General features: G+C 35.3%; 1 protein-coding gene across 2 annotated transcripts in view; it reads right to left on the bottom strand.

Annotated features, from left to right (window-relative positions):
• Positions 1–276: 276 nt before the first annotated feature.
• Positions 277–23,204, bottom strand: part of SYT14 (synaptotagmin 14) — an 83,276-nt gene continuing 60,348 nt past the window's right edge. Inside the window, exons 5-9 of one of the 2 annotated variants that reach the window (XM_061990137.1) lie at positions 22,317–22,585; positions 19,934–20,383; positions 4,908–5,097; positions 1,744–1,800; positions 277–590 (exon numbers count right to left, since the gene is read on the bottom strand). In XM_061990137.1, the coding sequence (XP_061846121.1) occupies positions 277–590; positions 1,744–1,800; positions 4,908–5,097; positions 19,934–20,383; positions 22,317–22,585 (1,280 nt within the window). The remainder of the gene's footprint in view (positions 591–1,743; positions 1,801–4,907; positions 5,098–19,933; positions 20,384–22,316; positions 22,586–23,204) is intronic. The other variant, XM_061990136.1, reaches the window with a different exon arrangement.

Here is a 23,204-nt window from a genome sequence, read left to right as displayed (position 1 = left end):
AACTCAAACAAACACAGCATCAGGTGGATGGGGGAGGGACCGCTAACGTATCTGTGTACAGCAAGGCTTCTCTGTCACCAAGGGAGTGTCTGACACTACGTGAAGATTATGTATTAAATCCTGCCATTTTGCATGTTGTCCATTCTTTATGATGGAATGTTGACTTCAACTTTTGGTTTTTTACTTCCACAACAAATCTTCTGACTGTGACCAAGAACGATCCTCTTCTTGAGACACCAAACTCCCTTAAAAACACAACTGCACTTGTATTGTCCATTACGATTCTAATAAAGTATGCCATCTACATACTTGCTGTCCTTTAGATTCTTTCATCTCAGTCCAGTGATTGAGTTCATCTTCTCCTGAGCTGTTGAGACCTAAGGAAATCCACCCTATCATCTCTTTTCGCTTCATGCTGCGCTTATTATATACAGACAGTATGAGCGTCACATCTGAGAGCTGAAAGAGTGCCACTTGGAAAACGAAGGTTTCTTTGTACACTGGGTTTGGCTGTCCTCGGCGGATTGAAGTTTTGCATTTGGACATTTCTTGCCCCATCGAGTTCAGCAGTGTTAACTTAACATACGTATCTACAAAACAAATTGTATTTTGGAAGGTCAGATATCTTGGCACAAAAGCTTTAGAGAATGAGATGTTCACAAGACACAAGGATATGGTGTGTAACAGGCTGACTGAACACAACGCAGTTTAGACACATGGAATGATGACAAATAAGCAAAATATTACAAATGCACTAACAAATTAACTAGTTTCAGTACCGTGTAAATGGGTTAAGTTACAGGTATTGCCTCACAATCCTCTATCCCATCAATCCCTCTTATTTGTTCTAAACAAACTTCAGTTGCATTAACATTTAGCAAGCTCCAACTAGCCACAACACCATAAAGCATACCACTGAACTTTCAGAGAATAAGAATAAACTAAATAAAACGAAGGCAACTAATGAAGAGAAAAAAAATTAACACAGTGATACGATATCAAAACAGGCAGAATGAAATGCTTAAGAATAATCTCTGCATGGATGTGGTTCGCACTTTGGGCCTTTCAATGTTATTTCTGTTAAAGACCAAAATGTAGAAAAGGGCATTCAAAGTTTACACAATACAAAAAAACTCCTCTTAATTCCTATTTTCATGAAGGAGTGGATTTAATACACCGTCAAAGATAAATAAATTATTGCATAATTCAGATGGTTAAGACATAGCTTGTATAGTGCTCTTTGGAAGCACATTTAAGAAGCTGATGCAAGCAAATGTGGTCAGCACACATTGGGTGTTAGTATCTGGGTATAAACTCTTATTTTTAAAGCTTTGTTTTCCTTTGACTAGAAGCATCAAACAGTGCTCCTGCAGAAGGATGTGCATTTCATTCAGTTATTTGATTTTAGGAAACATAAAACTGTATAACACAATATGATGCTTCATTCTTTATTCCCATCATATTTATACCATTTATTATTCATATAGTTAATGAATAATACTGTTAAAAGATTGGAAGGTATGTAAAAAGAAACACATTGAATAGTTTTACTTTGCAGGTACACTGAAATCCCAACATCCATAATCAGAGATAAATGCAACTTTTGCATTGGAGAGTGCCACAAATAAGAAACATATACTTTTATAAAATAATAACAGTGGGCAGCCACGGATAGCTTTACTGCTGGCAAGTTTTCTTTTGCATGAAAAAGACAACATCCAATTAGTTTCTACAGGAACTCACCTCGGATTATATAAACCTGTCCACCTATCAAGTGTTTTAGACAACAGAACAGTCCATCTGACAACAGGGGGTGGAAAGCAGTAAAAGAAATAATGACCAGATGTCAATAGTTGGGTGAGAGAGGATCAAAGGTTAAAGTTTAAGAGGAAACACTATTCACTGGAGTGAAAGAACACAAAACATTCACAGCATAGATCAGAAAAAGGATTGAACAAAAGGATTGTTGGGTAAAATTTAATGAAATGAAAACTTTGTGCAGTTTTTGTGTAATCTTTAAGAAAAATTACACCACTTACATAATGGGTTATCTTCTCACTAATAGCTACTGGGTTCTAAAGCACGCTCAACACAGAAAGAATCATGCAGACAATTAGGTTACAGAAGAATGGGTAAAAATCACCGTATCCTTTTCATCAAACCTTATGCTTTTTCATGCAAACTCCAGCATATTAAGAAAAAACTGCACACAGTAATTATACTTCATATATTAAAAGCAAGAAAATGAAAAATCACCGAACTGAAAACTAAGTTGACTTTGCCCTTAGCTTTTACAGTTACACACATATTTGATTGTAATACTTCAGTTCTTGAGTAGTAATGAGCTTGGGCACGAGAATGACTCCAATTCAATCTCTAAAACTAGCTGAGGGATGCTTACATCGGAAATTATACTACAGGTCTCTAAAATGTAAAGATCTCAACAGTTAAAATCCATGTATTTATGGATTTAATGTGTGTGTGCATGCATACACACGCATGCATTTCATGTGCAAAAGCTTGTACCACATTTCAACAAAATTTTAAAGAATACTAAGACATATCTTTTTCTCAGACAAAATTATTAACTGTCACACAGAGAAACAAAGACACATTCTAACATCGATTGTTATTGTCCGAAGAATTTGGCCTATTTGCCTGTACTCAGTTGCTAAATGGGTTCCTGTACTACATATAAATATGTAGCAGAAGAGTATATACTACCAAGAAGCAGAAATGTAAGACTCAACTCATATTTTCAGCAGAAACATTGCACAAAAATTGCATAGATTTACAACCCCTGGACTGCAGAAAGCTTCACATGTGGAAATGAATAACTGCTTCCATTTCTACCATAGTTTCTCAAGAACTGAATGAAAACTGACCTGTGCATGTATTTTGTGGCACTTCTCGGGACTTTAGACCGCCTACCAAACAATGACTTTGACCAGAGCATTTCATTGTCATCCCTTAAGGGCCTTAGTTTTCATTTTGTGAAAACACGGGTACAGAGAGCGCCTGGTATGTGTCCACAATGTACTGTACAGGGAGTTAGTAAGTGGCAGTGGTATGCACCCGGGTCCAGGAGTTTACAAGAAGGAGTGACTGCTACCAAGGGGAAGGTGGATGAAACAAAACAGCCTACAGAAGAAATAAGGACTCCACAATATTCTGTGCACAGTCTGACCAGATCCAGAAAGTGCTTTAGTTTCCAGCTTTCTAGAAACAATAGAACTCCAAACCCACATTTGCCTAAACAGAACCAGACTAATATTGCTATCAATATCAAAACTTCCCCCTATCCTTCACATGGGATGACAAAAGGTAACACACAAGATCTTCCCTCCAGAAAGGTTAGACAGAAGATGGTATTACGAGGCTACGTGCCATTTTATATGCTGTGTTCTTGCAAGCTGAAACAGATTTTTGACCCCAGTGGCACACATAACTGTTAGTTAGACAGCATGGGCCCACAGAGCACATTTGGAGAATTAGCATACCAGGAAATGAACATATCTGTCTTCAAAACAAGTACTGAATCCCCATTTAATTTGCATATTCTGAGTATTAAGAAAAAATTGTCTTTATCTAGAGATTCCAGAAAGATAAGCATAAGCCACCTACTGCTTTTGCTTTAAGGGAACACATGATCCCTTCTCTCCAGGTCTTCTCTCATGCTCATGCCTTCCCCCACCCCTGTGTTCTCCAACCTTCTTGGTTTTCCCCTTGTATTTCTATTTTCAAATAGGTGACTCCAGGGCAGCTACCTAATTATACAAAAGTATTTAAGATTCTGCTTTTGCCTTCCCTCTCTGGTCATGTGAACAAAGTTTGGCTCCGTCAGTGTGAAAAGTATAGAGAAAACAAAGCAAAGTAAGGCTGAGCCAAATGTAATTAACAAACAAAATAAAATACAGGTCTAGAAAGAAAGAGGAGAGCATCAGTCTCAACTTGCTTGGCTTACTTCCTAAACTCTGAAGACAAAGTGAGATGTGCAAACCACTTACAAAATGCTGGCACTGTGCTATATAATCTACTACTGCCAGATAATCTGTTAGTGCCATTCAAATCTGGGGATTAAGAAACACAAAGAGGGGCTAAAGCCTGAGTCTCCAGACAAAATCAAGAACAAGTAGGTATGTCTGGCTACAACTTATATAAATCAGGCTCATCAACCAAATAAAAAAAAACAATAAAAAAGATTTTTTTTACAGAAGTTAATTACTGAACTTTCTCTAGCTATATCAAAGAATTAGAGACAGTAAAAACATTCTGTGTGTGTGACATTCCATCTGGCTCAAATTTAGAAGTATATAAAGTTCACAGATATTTCAGACAAATGTATTTTTGAGCAAATGCTTGGAGACACAGTTCAAGTCCTTTCTGATGGTGACATTCCTTCTGCACAGTAAATATGCCAAAGGTCTAAATTTGTTTCTCTGTTGTCTGCACTGACATTCTCAAGTTACATATATTACCACCGCATACATGCAGGCACATAAGCAATTAAAGACTGCAGTATCAACCCCTCTAGGAACATCAATAACTGTTCAGAGTGTTTATATTAATATTAGTTGGCATGTACTTTCTCTTTAAACACTAACTTTTTATTCTTAGTCTGTGATGTGAGGCATTAGTAATTTAGCAATTAATCATTATGATAAAGGTAATTTATTAGTCAGTCATCATGAAAAATTAAAACAGTCTTGTCAACTTACAATTAATATTTTGAATTTTAGATTTTTGCTATTTCCCAACTGACTAGAAATATAAAACATGAAACAGATTAGTTGATGATTGCTCCATTTCATTTTGATTGGGTAAGACTAAATGATAGGATTGAAGTCCTTGCTACCGAGAGTCCCATCAGTACAGAAGCATTAGGATGAAAAAAGATTTTCACTCACTGGGTGGTCTGTTCGCTGCCAAGTTTTTGAAGTGGCTGCCTTTTATCACTTCTGCTGATAATCTTCCAGTTGTAGCATTATAAAGGAGACCAATGAGGATTTCTGGAGCTGAGCCATGTACCAGAGACTGACAAGAGGAGGTACTTTCACTGCAGGACACTTCTGACATGCTCATTTGAGAGTCACAGCCCTATAAAACATAAAAGTTCTATGTGGAACAGTATGACCATGAAGTAATTTTTAGAATAATGCATAGAAAATTAGAAAAGCAACTTACTGACAATGAGAGAAGTTCCATTCAATCACCCAATAAGAAACACACATCCTTAATATATACTTATTTTGCACACGTTAAAAGTAACAGACTAAAGTGGTCTAGAATAAAAATAATTCTTATGTTTCTGTTGCTTCATAATTCAGAAGAAGAAATAATAGAAGATTAAAAGCAGTCTTTATGGCCCTTATTTACTTCAATTGCTAAGATAAGACCTGTAACATAATTTGTCAGCATCCTGGAGAACATTAAACCTTGGATCTTGTACTTTCCAAAAATGGAAAACGCTAGTGGAACTCTGAAGATAATAAAATGCAGGAAATTCTTATTCATCTGTTGTAAAGGTTATTCTCTAGACTGAGAATTTATGAGTAGCAAAATAACAGAACACATGCAAATACAAAATGCACTCTGTCTAGAATAAATTAGCTTACAAGGAATTTAATTGATCCAGGGACACAGAATTGCAATAGACCCTTTGTCTTGGGGAAGGGATGGGAAAGGAAGAATATGATCTGAAAGCTTAGCAAGTGATGCTCTCATTTCCACCCTGCAGGCTTCCAAAAAATCCAGATCTCATGCATTCTCACCACGTCACATGTTTGATGGAAGCTTCTAATATTAATTTTTATCATTTTAAACCCTTATTATGAACCTTAAAAAGAAGGGCAAAAAATTACATTTTGTTTACACTGCCATGCTAATTTCTTGTTTTCACGCACTGGCACATAAAGTTGTACCACTGAAACCAAGAAACTGGATGGAATCTTGCCAATGGCACAGCAATTTTCTTGGTAATCAAGAAGAGACTTTTGAATTATTAGTACATCCCCTCATTATTCCCTTAGGGAAAAAAAAGTAAATTGGATCCATAGATTTTTCAAATATGGCTTGACTTATGTGGGAATCTGGCAGCACTCGTTCAAGGAGCCACGATGATTTTGTGAAGCTGATTCTTTCAGATTCCAAATGTCTCTATCATTTTCAGCAACAGCTGACATGGGCACAGGATCAGTCCTAAAACCTAAATAGCACAAATCCTCATCAACATAAAAGTTAACTTTAAAAGCAAGTAACTTAATCTGACATATAAAGTCCAAAAGCATTACAGAATCTCCAATTATAGAAAACATGATGGCTACAAGAAAAAATTACAAACCTACAGTAATATATTTAACAGTGAACATTTTAACTACTTCGATAGAACATTTCCAAGAAGTCTGGCAGAAGTTTCAAGTAGCAATCCAGTTCCTCATTAATAACCATTCACTGTTGTTAGCAAATACATTCTTACTACTAAAGAAGGACCTGAACAAAATTCCCTGACTTCCATACCTCAAGCTGGAAATTCTGAATTTTAAATCTTTTGTTATTTCTTCAAAAGTTCTTTATTCAATTCCAAGAATAAATTTCAAATGGGTTGAAAACTGTAAATTGCTGAAAATGAATTACACACACACCTTCATTCTCTGATTCTTGGCACTCATAAAATAGGAAACTTAACTCAAAAGTAAAATATCAAATGGAAAGTTTAAAAGAAAGATGACTTGATTTGGCAGTCACAGTATAAACTGCACACTTGAAAGCCTCAGTCTGTCACAACTGCAGCTATTACTTAAGTTTTCTGGTCTTTTAAAATTGTAACAACACATTATCCTCATGGTGCTTATTCATCTTGTTATTTTGTTGGGACGGGAATTTAACCACAGTCAACTTGATACTGTTCAAGGCTTAGGTCTCAACTTGATTGTTGATGATGCTGTAAGTTCACAAAAAAAAGATGGATCACAAAGCAAGGAGATGAGTACACTGTCCCCACAAACCCTCAAAGGGCTTTGACATCTGTACTGAGAGAAGGTGATGATACCACTTTTTCCTAATTGTGACTTATTTGTATGCTGTCTAAATCAGCTTATGACAGCTTTAACTGATTACAATGGATACCAGAATAATGTTTAGAATGCTAGAAATAGTAAATGGTAAGTGAATGATGACCGAGTGCGAATGAGTCCTGAAGTAGCTTGAAAGGGAAAACAAGTAGCTACTGTCTGATACAACAGAGAAGCGGGAAAACAACTAAAAAATGAAACAAGTGGGATATTATAAAGTCATGTAAGGATGGGCTAGATATAGTATTCCCTTACAGCAGAATGCTGAATGTATGTGAGAAGGACAAGATTGCATTTCTCAAGATGAGAGAAAAGCATCTCACCAGCTTAACGGTGAGATGAGAAGACTTAGGTGATGCTTCAGATCTGTAAGTGGATGGAAATGCAACTAAATGGCTGTAACTTAGAACTCTTGCACAGAAAGAATTGGTAGGTGTAGCCTCCAGGAAAATCTGGAGAGGGTCTAAATTAAAGGTTTTGCTACAATATTTCCTAAAACAAAATATTTTGCCTTTTGTTTTGAGACAGGTGGCAGGTTGGAAACAAACAATAGCATGTTGATTAATCCTTAGTGTATAATAAACGTATGAGTTTCCTTCCTACAAAATGCTGCCTTGACAGAAGTTTAAAAACATTAAACTAAAACAGCGAAATTCACTGAAGAAACAATCTAAACAATATTTTGTTTTCCATTTAACATAAAAAAGACTCCATTTTGTTTCAGGTTGACCAAAACATATTTTCAAAAATACTTTTCAGTTATGAAATGAAAAATCCTAATATAAAAGAGACATTGAGAAAGAAATGAAGCAGTGAGGCGTGAAGCAGATTAGAAGGCAGGCTGATGTTACTGGGTAAAAACAGGGTTAATTGACATAAACCAAAATATAATTTTTGTGACTATGACAATGGAGAAAACAGAATTTGGGGACAAGTAGGTAAAAGACATGAAAAAGGGGGGAAGCTGAGGTTATATTTTGTCTGTTTTCTTTTGAAAGAAAACAGATTCTATAAGGAAGAAAAGAAGATACAGCAATCAGGAAAGGTAAAGAAATAGCTGAGATCAACAGGGCCCAGATCAACAACTGAAGAACGACTTTCATTGCGGAACGAAGTTATCATCAGGGGTACTAAGTATTGTTAGATATCTTCTCAGCACTACTTTATCCAGCACAAAGTTTATTGTTCACATTGTGGAAATCCATTCTCTGTTTTAAGTGAGGTATTCTGTGATAATCATGTCTGATGATAAGTTAGCTGACTCTCCGCTAAGTCCGTAAGTTGCACTAGAACTGAAAGTTTTTCAAGTCTCTGTTTAGAGGTTTTTTCAGTCAAAATTCAAGAATAGTGGTAACAAACCCATCAAGAATAAAGCAAGATGTTATAGTTTTACCTGCTCAAAATAGAAGGTTCATGATAATGTGCCAAATTTTTAAATATTAACACTGAAATTGCTAATTGGTACAACATGAACACAAACTTAGCTACAACAAAGCTTTCATTTCTTGACAACACTACAGTGCTACCAGATGCTTTTCATTTCCATACAGATCTGCATTCAATCTATCTCTGAATCTATCTGTAAGGCCACTTTGATACTGTAACTTCACTGTGGGAAATGTAATATTTAGACCAAAACTTACTACCTGTTTGAAATAATTTATGTAAGTTTATTTTTAGAACTTTTCCTTCTACTTGTCTAGAAACACTTTGTGTATTTTAATGAGGAAAAAAAAGAAAAAAAAAAAGACTAAGTTTCCATAATAACAAAAGCCTTTCAAAGTCAGCAGTGCACTCAAATAGCCTAGGAAAAACTGCTGTAAAATTTTAAATGAAGAGCTGTCTCTTGGGGTTGTCTCCAGGATATTAATGCTAAATCTCTAACCTATCTTTGTTAATTTAGTCATTAATATTTTTTTTAACAGTAAACTCCAGGAAAAATAATAGGTAAAAAATTAGTATTTGTTTCAAAGGCCTGTCATACTACAGTAAATTACTAATTTTCAGTTTTTCAATAGTGCAATTGCACAAAGGACCTAAATGTTTCACTTGCACACCACAGGACAGTACTTTATTACAAAGTTAAGCCTATTTAATTTGATCAACACTTAGAAGAATCACTGCTTCGCACTGGATTATAAGAGTAATATGTGTTACATTCTACAAAAAAACCCTTAATTACCAATTCTCCAAACTATTGTTCTTGATGATTTCTTTGAAGATATTATCTAGGGAGGAAACATCACTTCTTAATAAACATATGATAAATCTGTTCCCGTTAAGTAGCATTTGTATTTCATGTTCTTATTGTACAGAAGATGACAATCAATAAAAGAACACTCTTTTTGCCCTAGTGACAATGGAAGAGAATATAACTCGTAATGTCAGACTTGAATCCCTAAGAAATATTTTCAATAATCTTTTTGTCTGCTTTCTTACAACATAGAGAATCCTCCATTTGCCACAATAATATATGTAAAATGTATCTATTTGTCTTCCTTCACCATAATTCCATAGAAACGGGCTATTTGTTACTTACATATTCATTTCCTACTGTTATTTTTCTATACCCTGAAGTTCTGCTTATAAATTCGGCTCTTAAGCCAACTGGAGTTAATCACAAGGGATAACGTGGCCATGCTCTGAGGGCAGTAAAAAGTTCATTTTTTTCAATGCACAGGTTAAATTCATGCCTCTGTAGGCTTATGGAACAAGAACATCTGATTCTCTTGGCTTTTCAAAATACACACAGGAAAGATGAAAACTTGCTGACAATCCTTCAGCAACAAAAATCTGATTCGCAGCATGTTACTTGTCAAAATGTCTCTCTCAAATTTTAAATGTTAATGTTATACCAATAATCTCTTAAAGAACTTTTTTGCACACTTCTTTCTTCTACTTCTGTATCAATAAAATTGAAAGGTTAGGGAAGGAAATTTGAATTCTAGTAGGCAAAAGAGGGAACTGAAGCTGGGTCTCCAACATTTGGCATAAAAGAATTCATCTCTCTTAATCACCAGCCCAATGCTGAACCCTGAAGCTACTGTTCCACTTTGAGACAAAAGCTTGCTGAGCTGATGAGAGCACTCGGACACCAAACAGGCTCCAGACCAGCTCTTCGCCTGAAGTCCATCCCCTACTTCTGCCCTGAGAGCCAGAGAGGAAGAAAAAAAATGAACCTAGAGGCTCCACATCTCTCATTAGTGGCTTAAGCACTAGCTATTTTATAAAGACATGTTTCAAAGCTAAAATACTTTTGAAATAGTATCACAATCACTCCTGGGAAAGAAAAAACACCTGAAGAACTCAGCCCTGAAAACAGATAGATGTAAAATAATTAGGAATGTCACAGAATGGAGCTTGATAATTTGGAATTCTGGCATCTACATCCCACTTACATGCAACACTGGACACTTCAGTGCTTTTGGAGATGTCTGCCTCAGTTCCTCACCAGTTCTGCTTCCCTAACTCATGGAAGAACTGTGAGGATCGATATTCTTGAAAACAAGAAGTCTTCAAGAATACAAGACTCCTAACAAAACAATTCCTTAAAAATAACAGTTTATACTTTCTGCACATTAGTATCTGCAAGAATTATCAATTTTTGTCTAAAGGTAGAACTAAGGTGTTGCATGATGCGTAAAACAATGTTTGAAATAATAGATTTCTTCTTATGAAGATTATTAAAAATAAAATTTAGCAAAGATGTTGCAAAAAAAAGAATTCAATGAAGAACCAATTGCCAAAAAAAAGGTATTTTTAAAAATTTACTTGAAAAGGTTTCTTTCTGTACTATATACAGTTGCCATTTTGAGGCTTTAGTGATTTTAAAAAACATTTGCTTTCAAATACTGTCAATATGGATGTTCTCGATTTTGCTGCTTTGTTTTTTTAAAGAAAGTCACTACTTTTGAAATTGTATGAAGCTACCTATCTTCACAGCATCTTAGGGAAGAAATTCCAATCCCTATTGTAGCTGGCTGTCCTGTACAGTAAAATTAAGAGAACACATAGGTATCGCTATTTTGCTTCAAACTAATAATCTGAATGTGCAAACATTAGAACATATACTTTTAGGCATCTCACAAAGATTCAAATTTAGGAAAGCACCATTACTTATGACAGGTAATTATTTGGGTTTTTTGCTTAGTAGCTTCCTTGAAGCACATTCCAATTAAGTATGATATGCATTTTTATTCATGTACTTAACACTATTAACATATAATTCACCTTAAATCACAAACATGAAAGCAAATATTCTAATTATATTTCCAGTATACACCTTGATTTCAGGAAATAAAACATATTTATTTTGGATAGAATGGCATGCTTTAAAAATTACCAGGATTTCCTACTCACAAAGTCCCATTTAAAGATCTTCAGCAAATAAATACATTCAGCACTAACAGTATTCACATAAAATGTGGATTTTTTAAAAAAGATATTAAATTACTATTAATGTAGTTGAAAAACAGATTATCTCAAGTGATAAAACTCACATTTCTCATCAAAACCTTCTGTTCTACCTTTTTAACTCTCGAGAAAAAAAACCTCTGGATACAGAGGTATTTTTACAAAAGACATTGTTTTCTCACAGGTTAAACACTGGAAAATTAAGATCAAATAGCACACAAATACCACAGATATCACAATGTACAAAGCTATAAGATTTCCTTAGATACACAAATTTCAATTTTAAAGTAATTGGAAAGTAATTAATTTTAATATAAGTTAGAACTTTTCTGGGTATTCTAATAAGAAAATAATATTATTTAAATAAAGTTTGTTATCAAACTTTAAGTTACCATAATTATTCATAAAATGAAAATGACAAAATAAAACACATAGATTCTTAACAATTACAAAACAACATTCCACTTTTGTGACTAAAAGTCTTTTTCATGATCAGCACAGCAGAATAAAACAATAATTTGTTACAGAAAGGGAAACATTTTAACTTTTCTGTAACTTTTATTTGTCTGCATTTAAATTACACCTTTGGCTTCCTTGTCAGATTATGAAAGGTCATCTAGTTCTTCTAGTAGACTTAATGGGCTTGAAATTTGCACAGCAAACCTGAGCAGCAGTGGAGGCAATTGGAAATGAATGTACAATGGAATTTACAGCATTTACAAAATTGCTGTTTTTACATTGCAGAAGCTTTTTACACAGCCACAGGGAACGGGAGGAAAAGAGGCAAGAGACCTTTTATTATTGAATTCTGTTTTCTGAGATAAGACATGTAGCATAAAGAAACATTCAAGCACTAAAAGCTGTTAAATGTTTGTGCTAGCAATTTAGTTAAGAACATCTGACACAAAATGTAGACACTTTACCTGCACTTCTGACGAAGCTATGCTAACAGCTCCTACCCAAACTTGTTCACACCTCCCCCTCTCTTTACTCCCTGTCAAACTTGTAAGACCATGGAGATGTTACTACGGGACAGCTTCCAAGAACACAGACTTCCTTAAATGGCAATGCTCTGTCCAGATAGAGAAACTCTCCGTGCTCATTGGGGAGATCAATGGCAAATAATTTCATCTTTCTCTTTTCTCTCTTGATTACACTCTTTCAAACTGGGAAAAGAAAAAATGATTCGGTAATCAAATAGTAAGCATAATTTTGAGTAGTCAATCTATGGACTAATATTTGATTGCATAAACATTCACGCAATTATTTTTCACAATGAAAAAATCCATAACATTAAATGTAAGTTTATGCTGCATTGTCAGTTAAACTATTTGTGATTAACAGTTCACTCAGCTCTAATTTAATCTTCTAGTGGTACCCCTTTAGATTTGTTCAGGTCATGTTTAATATTATGACTGGAGGATCATCAGGTGCGTGCAGCTGGAAAGGATCTGCTTGAGTTCTTAGAGCTATCATACGCATCACAAAGAAGGTAGAGATAAGCTAGATTCTCCTGGGGCCAAACTGACAGCTGATTAAACTCAACAGAAAGACAGGAACTGTGAAAGATGCAGCTCAATGTCAGACAATATAACGGCCAAACCTGACAAGAGGCTAACACACTAAGACTAAAAGGATCCCTTGCTAAAGGCACCCTATGAACAGAAATGCTTAGCTGATACCAAATATAGGCTATTTGAATATACAAAAGAAGTGATTACCTGGAGATCCTCAAGTCTTAAAGGAAGAAGGCTAATGAAGAACACCAATGTTATACTGCAAAGCCCAGGAGAAGAAAACTAAACAAAAAACTAAAAGTTCCACAAATATGTAAGTTACAAATTTGCAGACTAGGTAACTTGATCTATTTGTGCAACTTCTATGATAACGATTTCCCCCAATGGAAATCAACTGGAGGAAAACAGTGTACATGCTTTTGCTGAAGGGTGCCCAAACCTGCAACAGAACTCTGTGTTCTTCCTTTTTCTTGTTTCCTTGAAAGACCATAACAAAAGTGAGATGTCTGCATGTATGTATATGTATACTCACAAGAAAGAAGTCAAATTACCAGAAAATAAAATAGTTGGGAAAACTCAGTATACATAAGGGAAACAGAAATTTCACTTGGCTTCACAAAGTAGAAGAATGTATCTCCACTGAATGGGTTGCTTGAAGAAGACTTAAGCTGCAGCTAGTCTTCAAAGCTTTTTTTCAAGCAACTCATTCATTAAAGGCAAAATACATCAGTTTTTGTCATTTTACTCAGTACATAGATATTAAAATAATGAGACAACAAATAATATTCTGGCTATGTGACCAACTGATGATTTTGACAAACAGATGAAGTTCTTTACATGGTTGGTTTAAAAAATTCTCCCAATATCCTTCATTTGGGGTCAAGGTAATTGATCTAGTTACTGAAGTAGAAACTTGTCTCCCATCAGAATATCAGTAAAGTAGCTGAAAGTTAATGTTGAATTCAAGTTCTGGTTTTGCTAACATGTTGAAGAAAGTCATAGTGTTACACTGGCACTTTTTTTAAAGCCTCTCACAACTTGAAAGCCAGGTGGACTTTGTTAGCTCTGCCATAGCAGTGACATCTATGTTCAGAATGCTTTGATTGTCCACACTGGTCAGCATATCCCAGAAATGATATACAAATACCCCTTTGATAGCATTTTTATTAGCTTTATTATCCATGAGTGTCACCAAAAACTGGAATGAAAACATTCTTTTTGGATCTTACAAAATAGGTCCAGCAATAAAGTCTAGAAGCAAATCAATTGAGAAATGTGGTCAATGTACAAAATTCAACTAAGGGTTCTCAAAAGCTGGTAAGAAGTCACAGCTTTTTTTTCATAGAATTAAGGTTTTTCATTTCATAAAGCTTTATACTCTTTAAATTACTGACAGAAGAGGAATCATAATGCTAGGTAACCTAGGCATGGCAGAATAACAAAGTGTGAATTGTTGCTTTGTGGAAAGCTTCCTGAACTGATTGACCTTGGGCTTGATTTTCAATGGATTCAGCAATATGGCCCACACTTACAACAGCACGAGTCAGAGAATGCTAATAACAAAGATCCTTCTCTTGATCACAGTGGAGACAGTAAATAACCCAGGAAAGGGCCACGTACTGGATTTAGTTGAATTTAAAGCAACTTGCAAGGACTATTGCCTCTTGCTCTGGATTCATTCAAATAACTGAATATGAATTTCTCTACAGGTTGAGGAAATGTTCTAGTTCTTCAGGATAGCTCAATTGGGAGACCTGCTCAATCTGTGACAGCAATAACCATATCAGCCTCCACAACAGTAATGAATTATCAAAAACTAAATGCTATATGTTGAAACTGGTCAACCATTTTGCTTCTGAGACAACAGAACAGCTGCAGTCACCTAATACAAGTTGTGATATAAAAAAAAAAAAAAAAACCCAAACATCCTGGAAATCTAAAAAGGTTTTACAAAGCATTAATGTTATTTTATACGAGACTGAAACAATCTCATAATCTCAATGCTTAGTCCTGTACTTCTTGGATTAAGAGAGTAACTATACGCCAAAATTCACGTTAGACATTTACATAAGAAAAAAATGAGGAGCAAATAGCACTGATTTGGAAAGACAATTAATTTTTAACTTACCATCTGGTCAGATTCTATTTGAGTTCTTGAAACTTGCATCTGTCAGAACAGTGCAGGCACACCATGACTTTAGACCATAGTAGCCACAGCTGTCTTTGGGTTTCCCCCACCCAAATCCTGATAAAGACCTGAGCAGAGCACCACAGGTTAGCACTTATCTTCTCAACTGCCAGGAACAGTGCTCGGTAAACACCACACAAAGGTATGCAAGTTGTGGCAGCCATGACACTGAAAAGCCAACAGCTGCTGCTTGCCCATACGGCCACGAAACTTCACACAATGAGCCAAGCACAGGGTGACTGCTTCAGTTGCCAAGTACTGTCTGGTTCTCCTGCAGCCTCAGTAGCATGATCACCATTTTCTAATCACCTAATAATTTTCTTCAAAGAAATTGCAAGAGCCATCTATCTTATTAGGTCAAAGAATTCATTATGATCTTCTATATTTTTACACGCTAACTGAAAGCATTGATGCAACATTACATAGGAACTGACTCTTTTAGGTAGAATTCTAATTAAATAAAACACTAGGAACAAAATCTTTGAGGCCTTTTTTTTTCCTAGACAGGTATAGTCATTTTTTCATCAGCTATTTTAAACTGTAATACTGGTATTTAGTAAAAACCTGTCTGTACATACGAGTTTGATAATTCCAAATTAGCCTTCCAACTACAACTCTGAATACTATAGCACAAGAACACAAAAGTAAAGTCACCAATAGGTTTAAAGTGTAAGAATTTTCACAAAATCTGACAGCTTGACTCTATAATGGACAAAAATTCCCAAGAAAGAAATGTCACTCTGAAAGCTTTCTTCCTGAGAAGTGTATAAACTGATAAACATCCATTACAACGAATACTGAAGTTATGTCACACATAAAGGGCAACATGGAACAAATGCTGGTAACACAATGTGTAAATCAATGTATGCCAGATGATTAATTGTTGTCCTCAAAGTGGAGAGATCGCACCCATATCTGAGTGAGCATTTTCACACATTGCATGCATAAATTCCTTCATTCAAAAAAAAAAAAGTAATTAGAATAATTCTCAGACACTCCAGATATTTATAGCAAAGACATTCAAAATAATCCTTTAAGCACATATGACTGCCTTACATCATCCATTCTTTGTCTTGGGGATCACATCTGGGAGTTCAATATGTAAGAAATGGAGAACGTTATGGAAAGAAAGAAAAATAAATGTAATTTTCCACAGCAAACATCCCGTTATTGACAATACATAATGAATGATCACTAGATTTGCCTAGCAGGAAGAGGTATGTTTCAGTCATCCAAACTGTACTTCCAAAACCAATCAAAAAAATTAAAAACATGACTGTTTGTTGTTATTCTACACCAAAAAAAGCAACCTATGAGATGGAGAAAAGGATTACGCTTGTTTTTTCGGTCTTTCCCAAACAGTTCTCACTCATAAACTGCTTATATGTTTTTATAATCACATCACACCAGAGGCTGTTGTTCACTGTCAAGAAAAATTCTTTGAGTGGGAAGAACAACGAGCAACTAAAAACGGGTTCACAGGGATTTCCTAAAGAAAACTGAACAATGTCGCAATACATTCTAAAATCCAAGATGGATGAAAAAAATTCATCTACCACTGTACTAAAGGGGAAATTTCTCTAGAAGCATTAAAAAGGTCTTCCTAAGCAAACTACACTGAGACAAAACCAGTGTACACTTCCGCATTTAACTCCAACAATTTCTATCAAATCTGAAAGGGACATAGTATCATATACCAGTGACAACTACACTCTGGCTAGCTCAAATTGTTTCTGTTGCTTCCTCCTCACTCAAATGTATGCTGAACTCAGAAGAGTGTGATAAATAAGGGGGCTGAGGAGGAATTCCCTGTTACATGGGAGAATTTCGGCAACGCAGGACTGTTAAAGACAAATGGCAACAGGACTGGAGATAATAGTTGCTAATCCAAGACATTATACGCGATGTAGGAAGGTGAAGAGCAGGGTGAAATCTTGGGTGAGAAAGACATTTTGTGAATATATTTGCAAATTTGAAGCTATGTGTAGCTTTGAAACCTATATAAGGAAAACACTAGTATCACGTACTCACCATGACACGCACTTGTCCACATACTAACAATAACCAGAAAGGTGTGGGCCCCACTCATGTGAGCATGCTACTATGTTTGAAAGGCACTGAACTTGCTGGTCTAGCTTTAACCAGATTCCCTTGTAAATAGCTTTAGGGTATAACTTTAAAAAGTACTAAACTTCACAGGAAACAAACTGTTCTTATACAGTTGAAAGGCAGATGATTAGCTAATAAAATACGTTAATATAAGATCAGGCACAGATAGAAGCAAATAAAATACATTTCTGCAGAAGGGATTAGCATAGATGTTTCAATGTATTAGGAAGTTTCAGTGACAGAAGGTATATTTAATATATAAAATGCATATAATGAGAAGCAGCGGAAAAAATAAGAGAACTGTCATGTGTTCAAGAAATATTAAAAAAGCTGTCAAATAGAAACATTTCTCAGCAACAAAACACTCTGCAACTGAACAAGGCAAATTTAATTCAGAATTTACAACATATCTCATCATAGATTTTATAATTACAAATACCCCTGAACAACTAGATCTCCCCAAACTGAAACAACACTTACCTTCCCCTGTTAAATAACTCCTGTCTACCATTTATAATTAGCTGGACATAAAGATTGTTGGTTTATTTTAGCAAAAGCATAGTTGAGGAGTACAACTAATGTGTATAAATAGACCCAGAGGCAAACATCTGAGAAGGATAAGAACTAATTAAGCTCAAAGACTATGCTGGCATAAGAACAAATGGTATTAAATTGGCCATGAAGAAATTCAGGTTGGAAATGAAACAATACGATGTTTTCAGCTGTTTTCACAAATCAGAATTGGCTGTTTGCAATAACAAGGGTTTGAACTCAAGTAACCCAGGATGCACCCCACTTCCAGTCATACACCCCAAAAACACAATCAATTTTAACACTCTTGCAAAATAACTGTATGTTAAATCCTGTAATAAATCTGCTCACTATTAATCAGATTCAAAAACTGGTTTGCATAATACCAAATCCCCATGGATCCTCACTCAAGACTAAGATGGCTCTTTTCCAGCAACAGGTAAGTCTAAGATAAATCTGTCTAAAACCCAATACAGCAACAAACTCCAGAAGATCCTTTAACTCCTACTAATACTGCTTATTCTTGTTCCTTCTCCAAAAAATGAGGAGAGAAAAACACCAACATGACATCACAGAAAATAACTAACAATACTCGTATCTTTGATGTCTTCTGGAATTTGTTTTACCCTCCCTGTCACAAAAGCTCAAGAAAATAATACAGAAGAATAACCATTGCATTTATCTGACATACCAATTAATCAAAACCCCAGTCCATTCATTGGCCTCTTTCACTGACTTTGGTAAATTTTATACAAGAGTCTACTGAAAACACACACAAATGCAGTAAGTAATTTACAATATTCAATGTTTTGTTTCAATGAGGTGCTTTTTTCCTAGCTGTGAAACTAGCAAACTCTGCATTAGGACAGTTCACACTAGGTAGGCAAACCACTTCGTCCTTGAAAAAAATTATTTGTGCTACTGAAGAAATCATAAAAAGCTGTTCTTATTGTCAGTTGATCGTCCCTTAGATCCAAGTTTTGGTCTCAACTTCAATGTATTTTTAGTCATTAAATACAATGGCATTTTGAGTGTCTTTTGTAACATTCATATTCAATAACAATGTCATTTTGATTAATCCAAACTTTTTTTGAAAATGCAGAACAAATTGACTGCATTGTTTCATCTGAAAAAATAGATTTTCCTTCATTTCTCTTCCCCTTTTATTGACAGTTTACAAATGCCACAAACTTCATGCAATGTCCAAATAAGGATGCTCTCGGTAAATCACCTTTTCTTTCCCCTAAAAGCACATATGCATCTCTTAAGCATTGAACATTCAAGCAGTCCTAGTCTAGGAAGCTCTGATCACAACACTATGAACATTTGCTTTCTGGACAAAAGCCTAATTGTAAGTATTTCTCACAAAAAAAAAAAAAAAATGGAGATGCTGATCACTGCCCATAGAGTGGTCTCCTGTGTTTTTTGACAGTGATGTTTAAATTTACCTTTCATTACCGTTGTTTGGCTTTATTAAAAACATTACAAGTGAAATTACTTTTGGGCACAAAAAATTTTGTTCATCAGATAGGTAAGGGTCTTTTTCAGCAAACAAAAATCCTGTCCTGTTTGAAATACTTTTCACACTATTTTTCACTTCAGACTGAACTAGAAATCAATTATTTACAAGGTTCTAACCTGAAGTTATTAAAACCAGCTTTGTACTCTCAAAATTCCTCTTTCTTATTTTTCTTGCTTGAAAGGAAAACACCTATTGCAACCAAGATTTATTTGCAACAGCTGGAGGAGACTTGCTAGCATAGGGTTTTTTTCCTTTTTTTTTTTTTGTAATTGAAATGATGTGGATAGAAGAGTGAAGAGTATTTGCAGGTAGCAGAGTATTTCTGTGTATACATACATTCACCACTATATCACTATTTATAGATTGGAAATTTCTAAGTAATTAAAAGGAAAAATATGTGTAGCTTTTTGCAAGTCAAAAGTGAATGGGGCAGTAAGGAAATTATCTTTGTGCTAATATAGTGCTACAACTGTTGAAAAAAGTCGAGTGGATGTGAAGAATCTATAAATAGACACATTATTCTTAACAAAATTCAGGACACTGTATATCACTGCATTCTTATTCTGTCTCATTTAATACTCACAGACAGACTGTAAGAAGGTTCCAGTATCACTGGCACTGACATCTTCCCTTGAAGATTCAATTTTGTTAAGTAAAAAATCTTTTCTCCCACAATCCTCTCTTTTTTCATGCGACGTACGCTGTACAGTCTAAAGCGAACGGCATAATTCCCAATCATCTCAGACTCAACGTGATTAAATTTGAATGTCTCTGTGAAGACAGGGCACGGTCCCCGCTGGATGCTGGTTTTTGCTCTCTGCTTCTTTATAGGGAGAAGAACTAGGTGTACTTGCCACGAGCTTCCACCTGCCCTGCTGTATGTGGGAATGTCTGTGACAGCTGTCACTGTCACCAAAAGCTTCTGTTCCTGTGAGTCATAGTCAAAAGTCACATCCAGTGTGCCATATTTAGCTACTGGCTCAGGATCAAAAGGTTTAGGAAGCTGTGAAGATGATCCTCGAGCTGACATATCCTGAAGAAGAAGAAGAAGAAAAGCTTTTTATTTATTTATTTATTGTATTCTATTATTAAATCTAGGATAGAAATACACAGCTTTCTCTAAGCAACATGAAGGGACTATGATCTTTTTGCTCATTCCATCACCAAGGTAATTAAACACTGGAAGTCTGAGGAGATGATTGACTAGCAGCCAAGAAGAAATCAAAAGCCTTTACCTGGGCCAATACCACCAAAAGCCAAGAGACAATCAGACAGAGCTCAGATTAAATTAGGCTGTATTTACGAGCTCTTCTTCTGTGCCCCATATGTTAAAATGCATATACACTTGTTATGAGAATTACCTTCTCTCAGTGTGAGTACATGCACATTTTCAAGTTTACACATTACAGTGCTTTATGATGTAGCTAGGGACTGAGAGCACGGTGCCCTAACAGCAAAGAACACTGGAATTATAATACCTACTTGCACATGCAGTTCTTGCTGCAGTCCACATGGGTTCTATGAATGTACCAAAAGTTATCATGGCTTTATTAATGTAATTTTACTGGAATTGTGTAAGATGCTTCTGTTTTGAACACACCTTCTGAACTTTCTGTAAACAGCATCAGTCCTAAAACTTTATTTCAAACTTAATTTTAAGGTTGTTTATTGTCACTTCAAATTTTGAAAAAAGTATTGATTCCTATATTGATACCACAGGTAGTTTGATAGTGGTAACTGAAACACAAAACAGCTACAAGTACAGCTTAACCTAGTATTCATGTGATAAGTTATTCCAAGTATGTAAAACAAACGTTTTTCCTTTATATTTTCAGATTATCAAAGATACTTTTGTTCATGTAAGTGAATGGATGCCACAATAAAGCCTGCTGGATTAAAAAATGCTACATTCTTCTTTTAAACTGGTTGCTACACAGCTATGGGAATTCATCCCTCTGAAAGCCTCATTCTTCAAGTTTTTGAGTGGCTAGAACGAAAGTTGGCAGTATTCTCAGTTCTTACTGAGTGTACTTACATTAATGAATTGGTGTGACACAAATTGGGAAGAACTAGGATTAGATTTGCCGTAATCTGTTAGGGTTTTAGGACCATACGTATACGCTATGTCTTTAGCAGTAATGACATCCATACAGATTGTGGTCATAGCTGATCATCAGGTATATGTAGACAGCTAAGTACTGGAGGACTTTGCAGATGGGCCTTCCAGATGTTGCACCAATACCGCAGGTATCCAACATCAACTTACCAAAACATCTACTAATACAGAAACAGCTGTTGGCATATCAGGACTGAGTCCTAATATTCACTTCAAAACTTCAGGTAGAAACAAAAGTCAAATTTGTACCAAGAAGAGCCTCTTCTGCACGTGACATCACTAATGTAGACTTACCCATAGATGTCAGTGCACTAAGTGGTTGTTAAAAACATTTCAAGGAAATATTTGTCAGGAAAGATGATTTCTCCATAGTAAAAATATATAGCTATCATTACAGTTTATGGCAGAAAAAAAATGAAGTGGATCAAATCTCTACACTACCATCAATGATTTAAAAAAAATAAAATTCTTTGTAATAATTTTTGTTCATAAAAGATATTTTACCTTACAGGGTGTTCAGTTTAAAAATTGTTAACAGAATATTTTTTTAATTTGGAATGTTTGAAACACTACGTAGCAGAAAAAGAATTTTGACTACAATCCTTACGATGTGGTAAAGTTTTCTGATTTAAAAGATTATTCACTCTTAACGGGAGCTTGTTTGAAAGTTAAGATGCCATAATGATAACTATAGAGAACAACCTGAAATCCTATTGTAGTATTTTCTGATTAAAAATTAATGAGCTGCAATATTAGTGTTCATATATCTTTGCATTGACCTTTAGACAAAGAAAGCTCTCAAAAAGTTACACTACACGATACTTCAGAACACTCAACTGTTTTCATTTACCTCTGGACTAAGGACAGCTGTGCTATCACTTGGTACATCCTCTTCATATCCTTTGTTATGAAAGCTTTCTATTTCGTGTCCCGTGCTTCCCTCACTTGGGCACTTGTATGAACATCTTGGACTGTTGCTACACTGGGAAAATTCACATTTACTGTCTCCAACTTCAGAAGGCGTACATGAAAGATGAGGAGAACCACTATCATCCTGGTATGGAGGCGGCTGCAGCTCATCTAGCGGAGGTGTTCTTCTCATCCTCTGAATGCAGTTTGCTGAGAATAAGTGAAAATTCTTTACTTACTTTCTGATTATTTACTGATGACACAGTTTTGTGGAAAATGGTAAGCCTAAATATCTGGACACTATTTAAAAATCTGTAGATGTCCTTTTTTACTTTATGTTTCAAATTGGGTAACCAATACTACTGAAAAATATTTGTTTAAAAAGGAAATTAATTATCTTTCAGATGTAAATGATTTAGACAAAGGCAAAGTTTAGTCACAATGGATTGTGTAAACTCTATATAAATAAATATAGCACAAATACAACATGACAGAAAATCTAGGCTTGAATTTCAGGGATGCTTACCTTGCATAAAACTTTGGGTATCTTAAGTCAGATTCTGTGCAGGTGGGATGTAGATCAATTAAGGAAACAAAATGCACTCCCTAGAGCCAAGCTATCAAACTTCAGATTACCTCCCATGCAGTTGCTCACTCAGGGAGATATTACATTAAGCTCTGAAAACAATAAAGGCAGACACAAGCCTTTTCACACAAATGAACTCTGCTCACTGGTCAACAAATGAAGCAGTGTCTCAGACTTTTTATTACTTGTTAATGACAGCTAAAGGGTACATATCTGTATCCAGAAGCTAGACACTAGATCCAG

Source organism: Colius striatus, chromosome 2 (assembly GCF_028858725.1).
Source record: "Colius striatus isolate bColStr4 chromosome 2, bColStr4.1.hap1, whole genome shotgun sequence".
NCBI lineage: Eukaryota > Metazoa > Chordata > Aves > Coliiformes > Coliidae > Colius > Colius striatus.
This window is presented reverse-complemented; position numbering and strand designations above follow the sequence as displayed.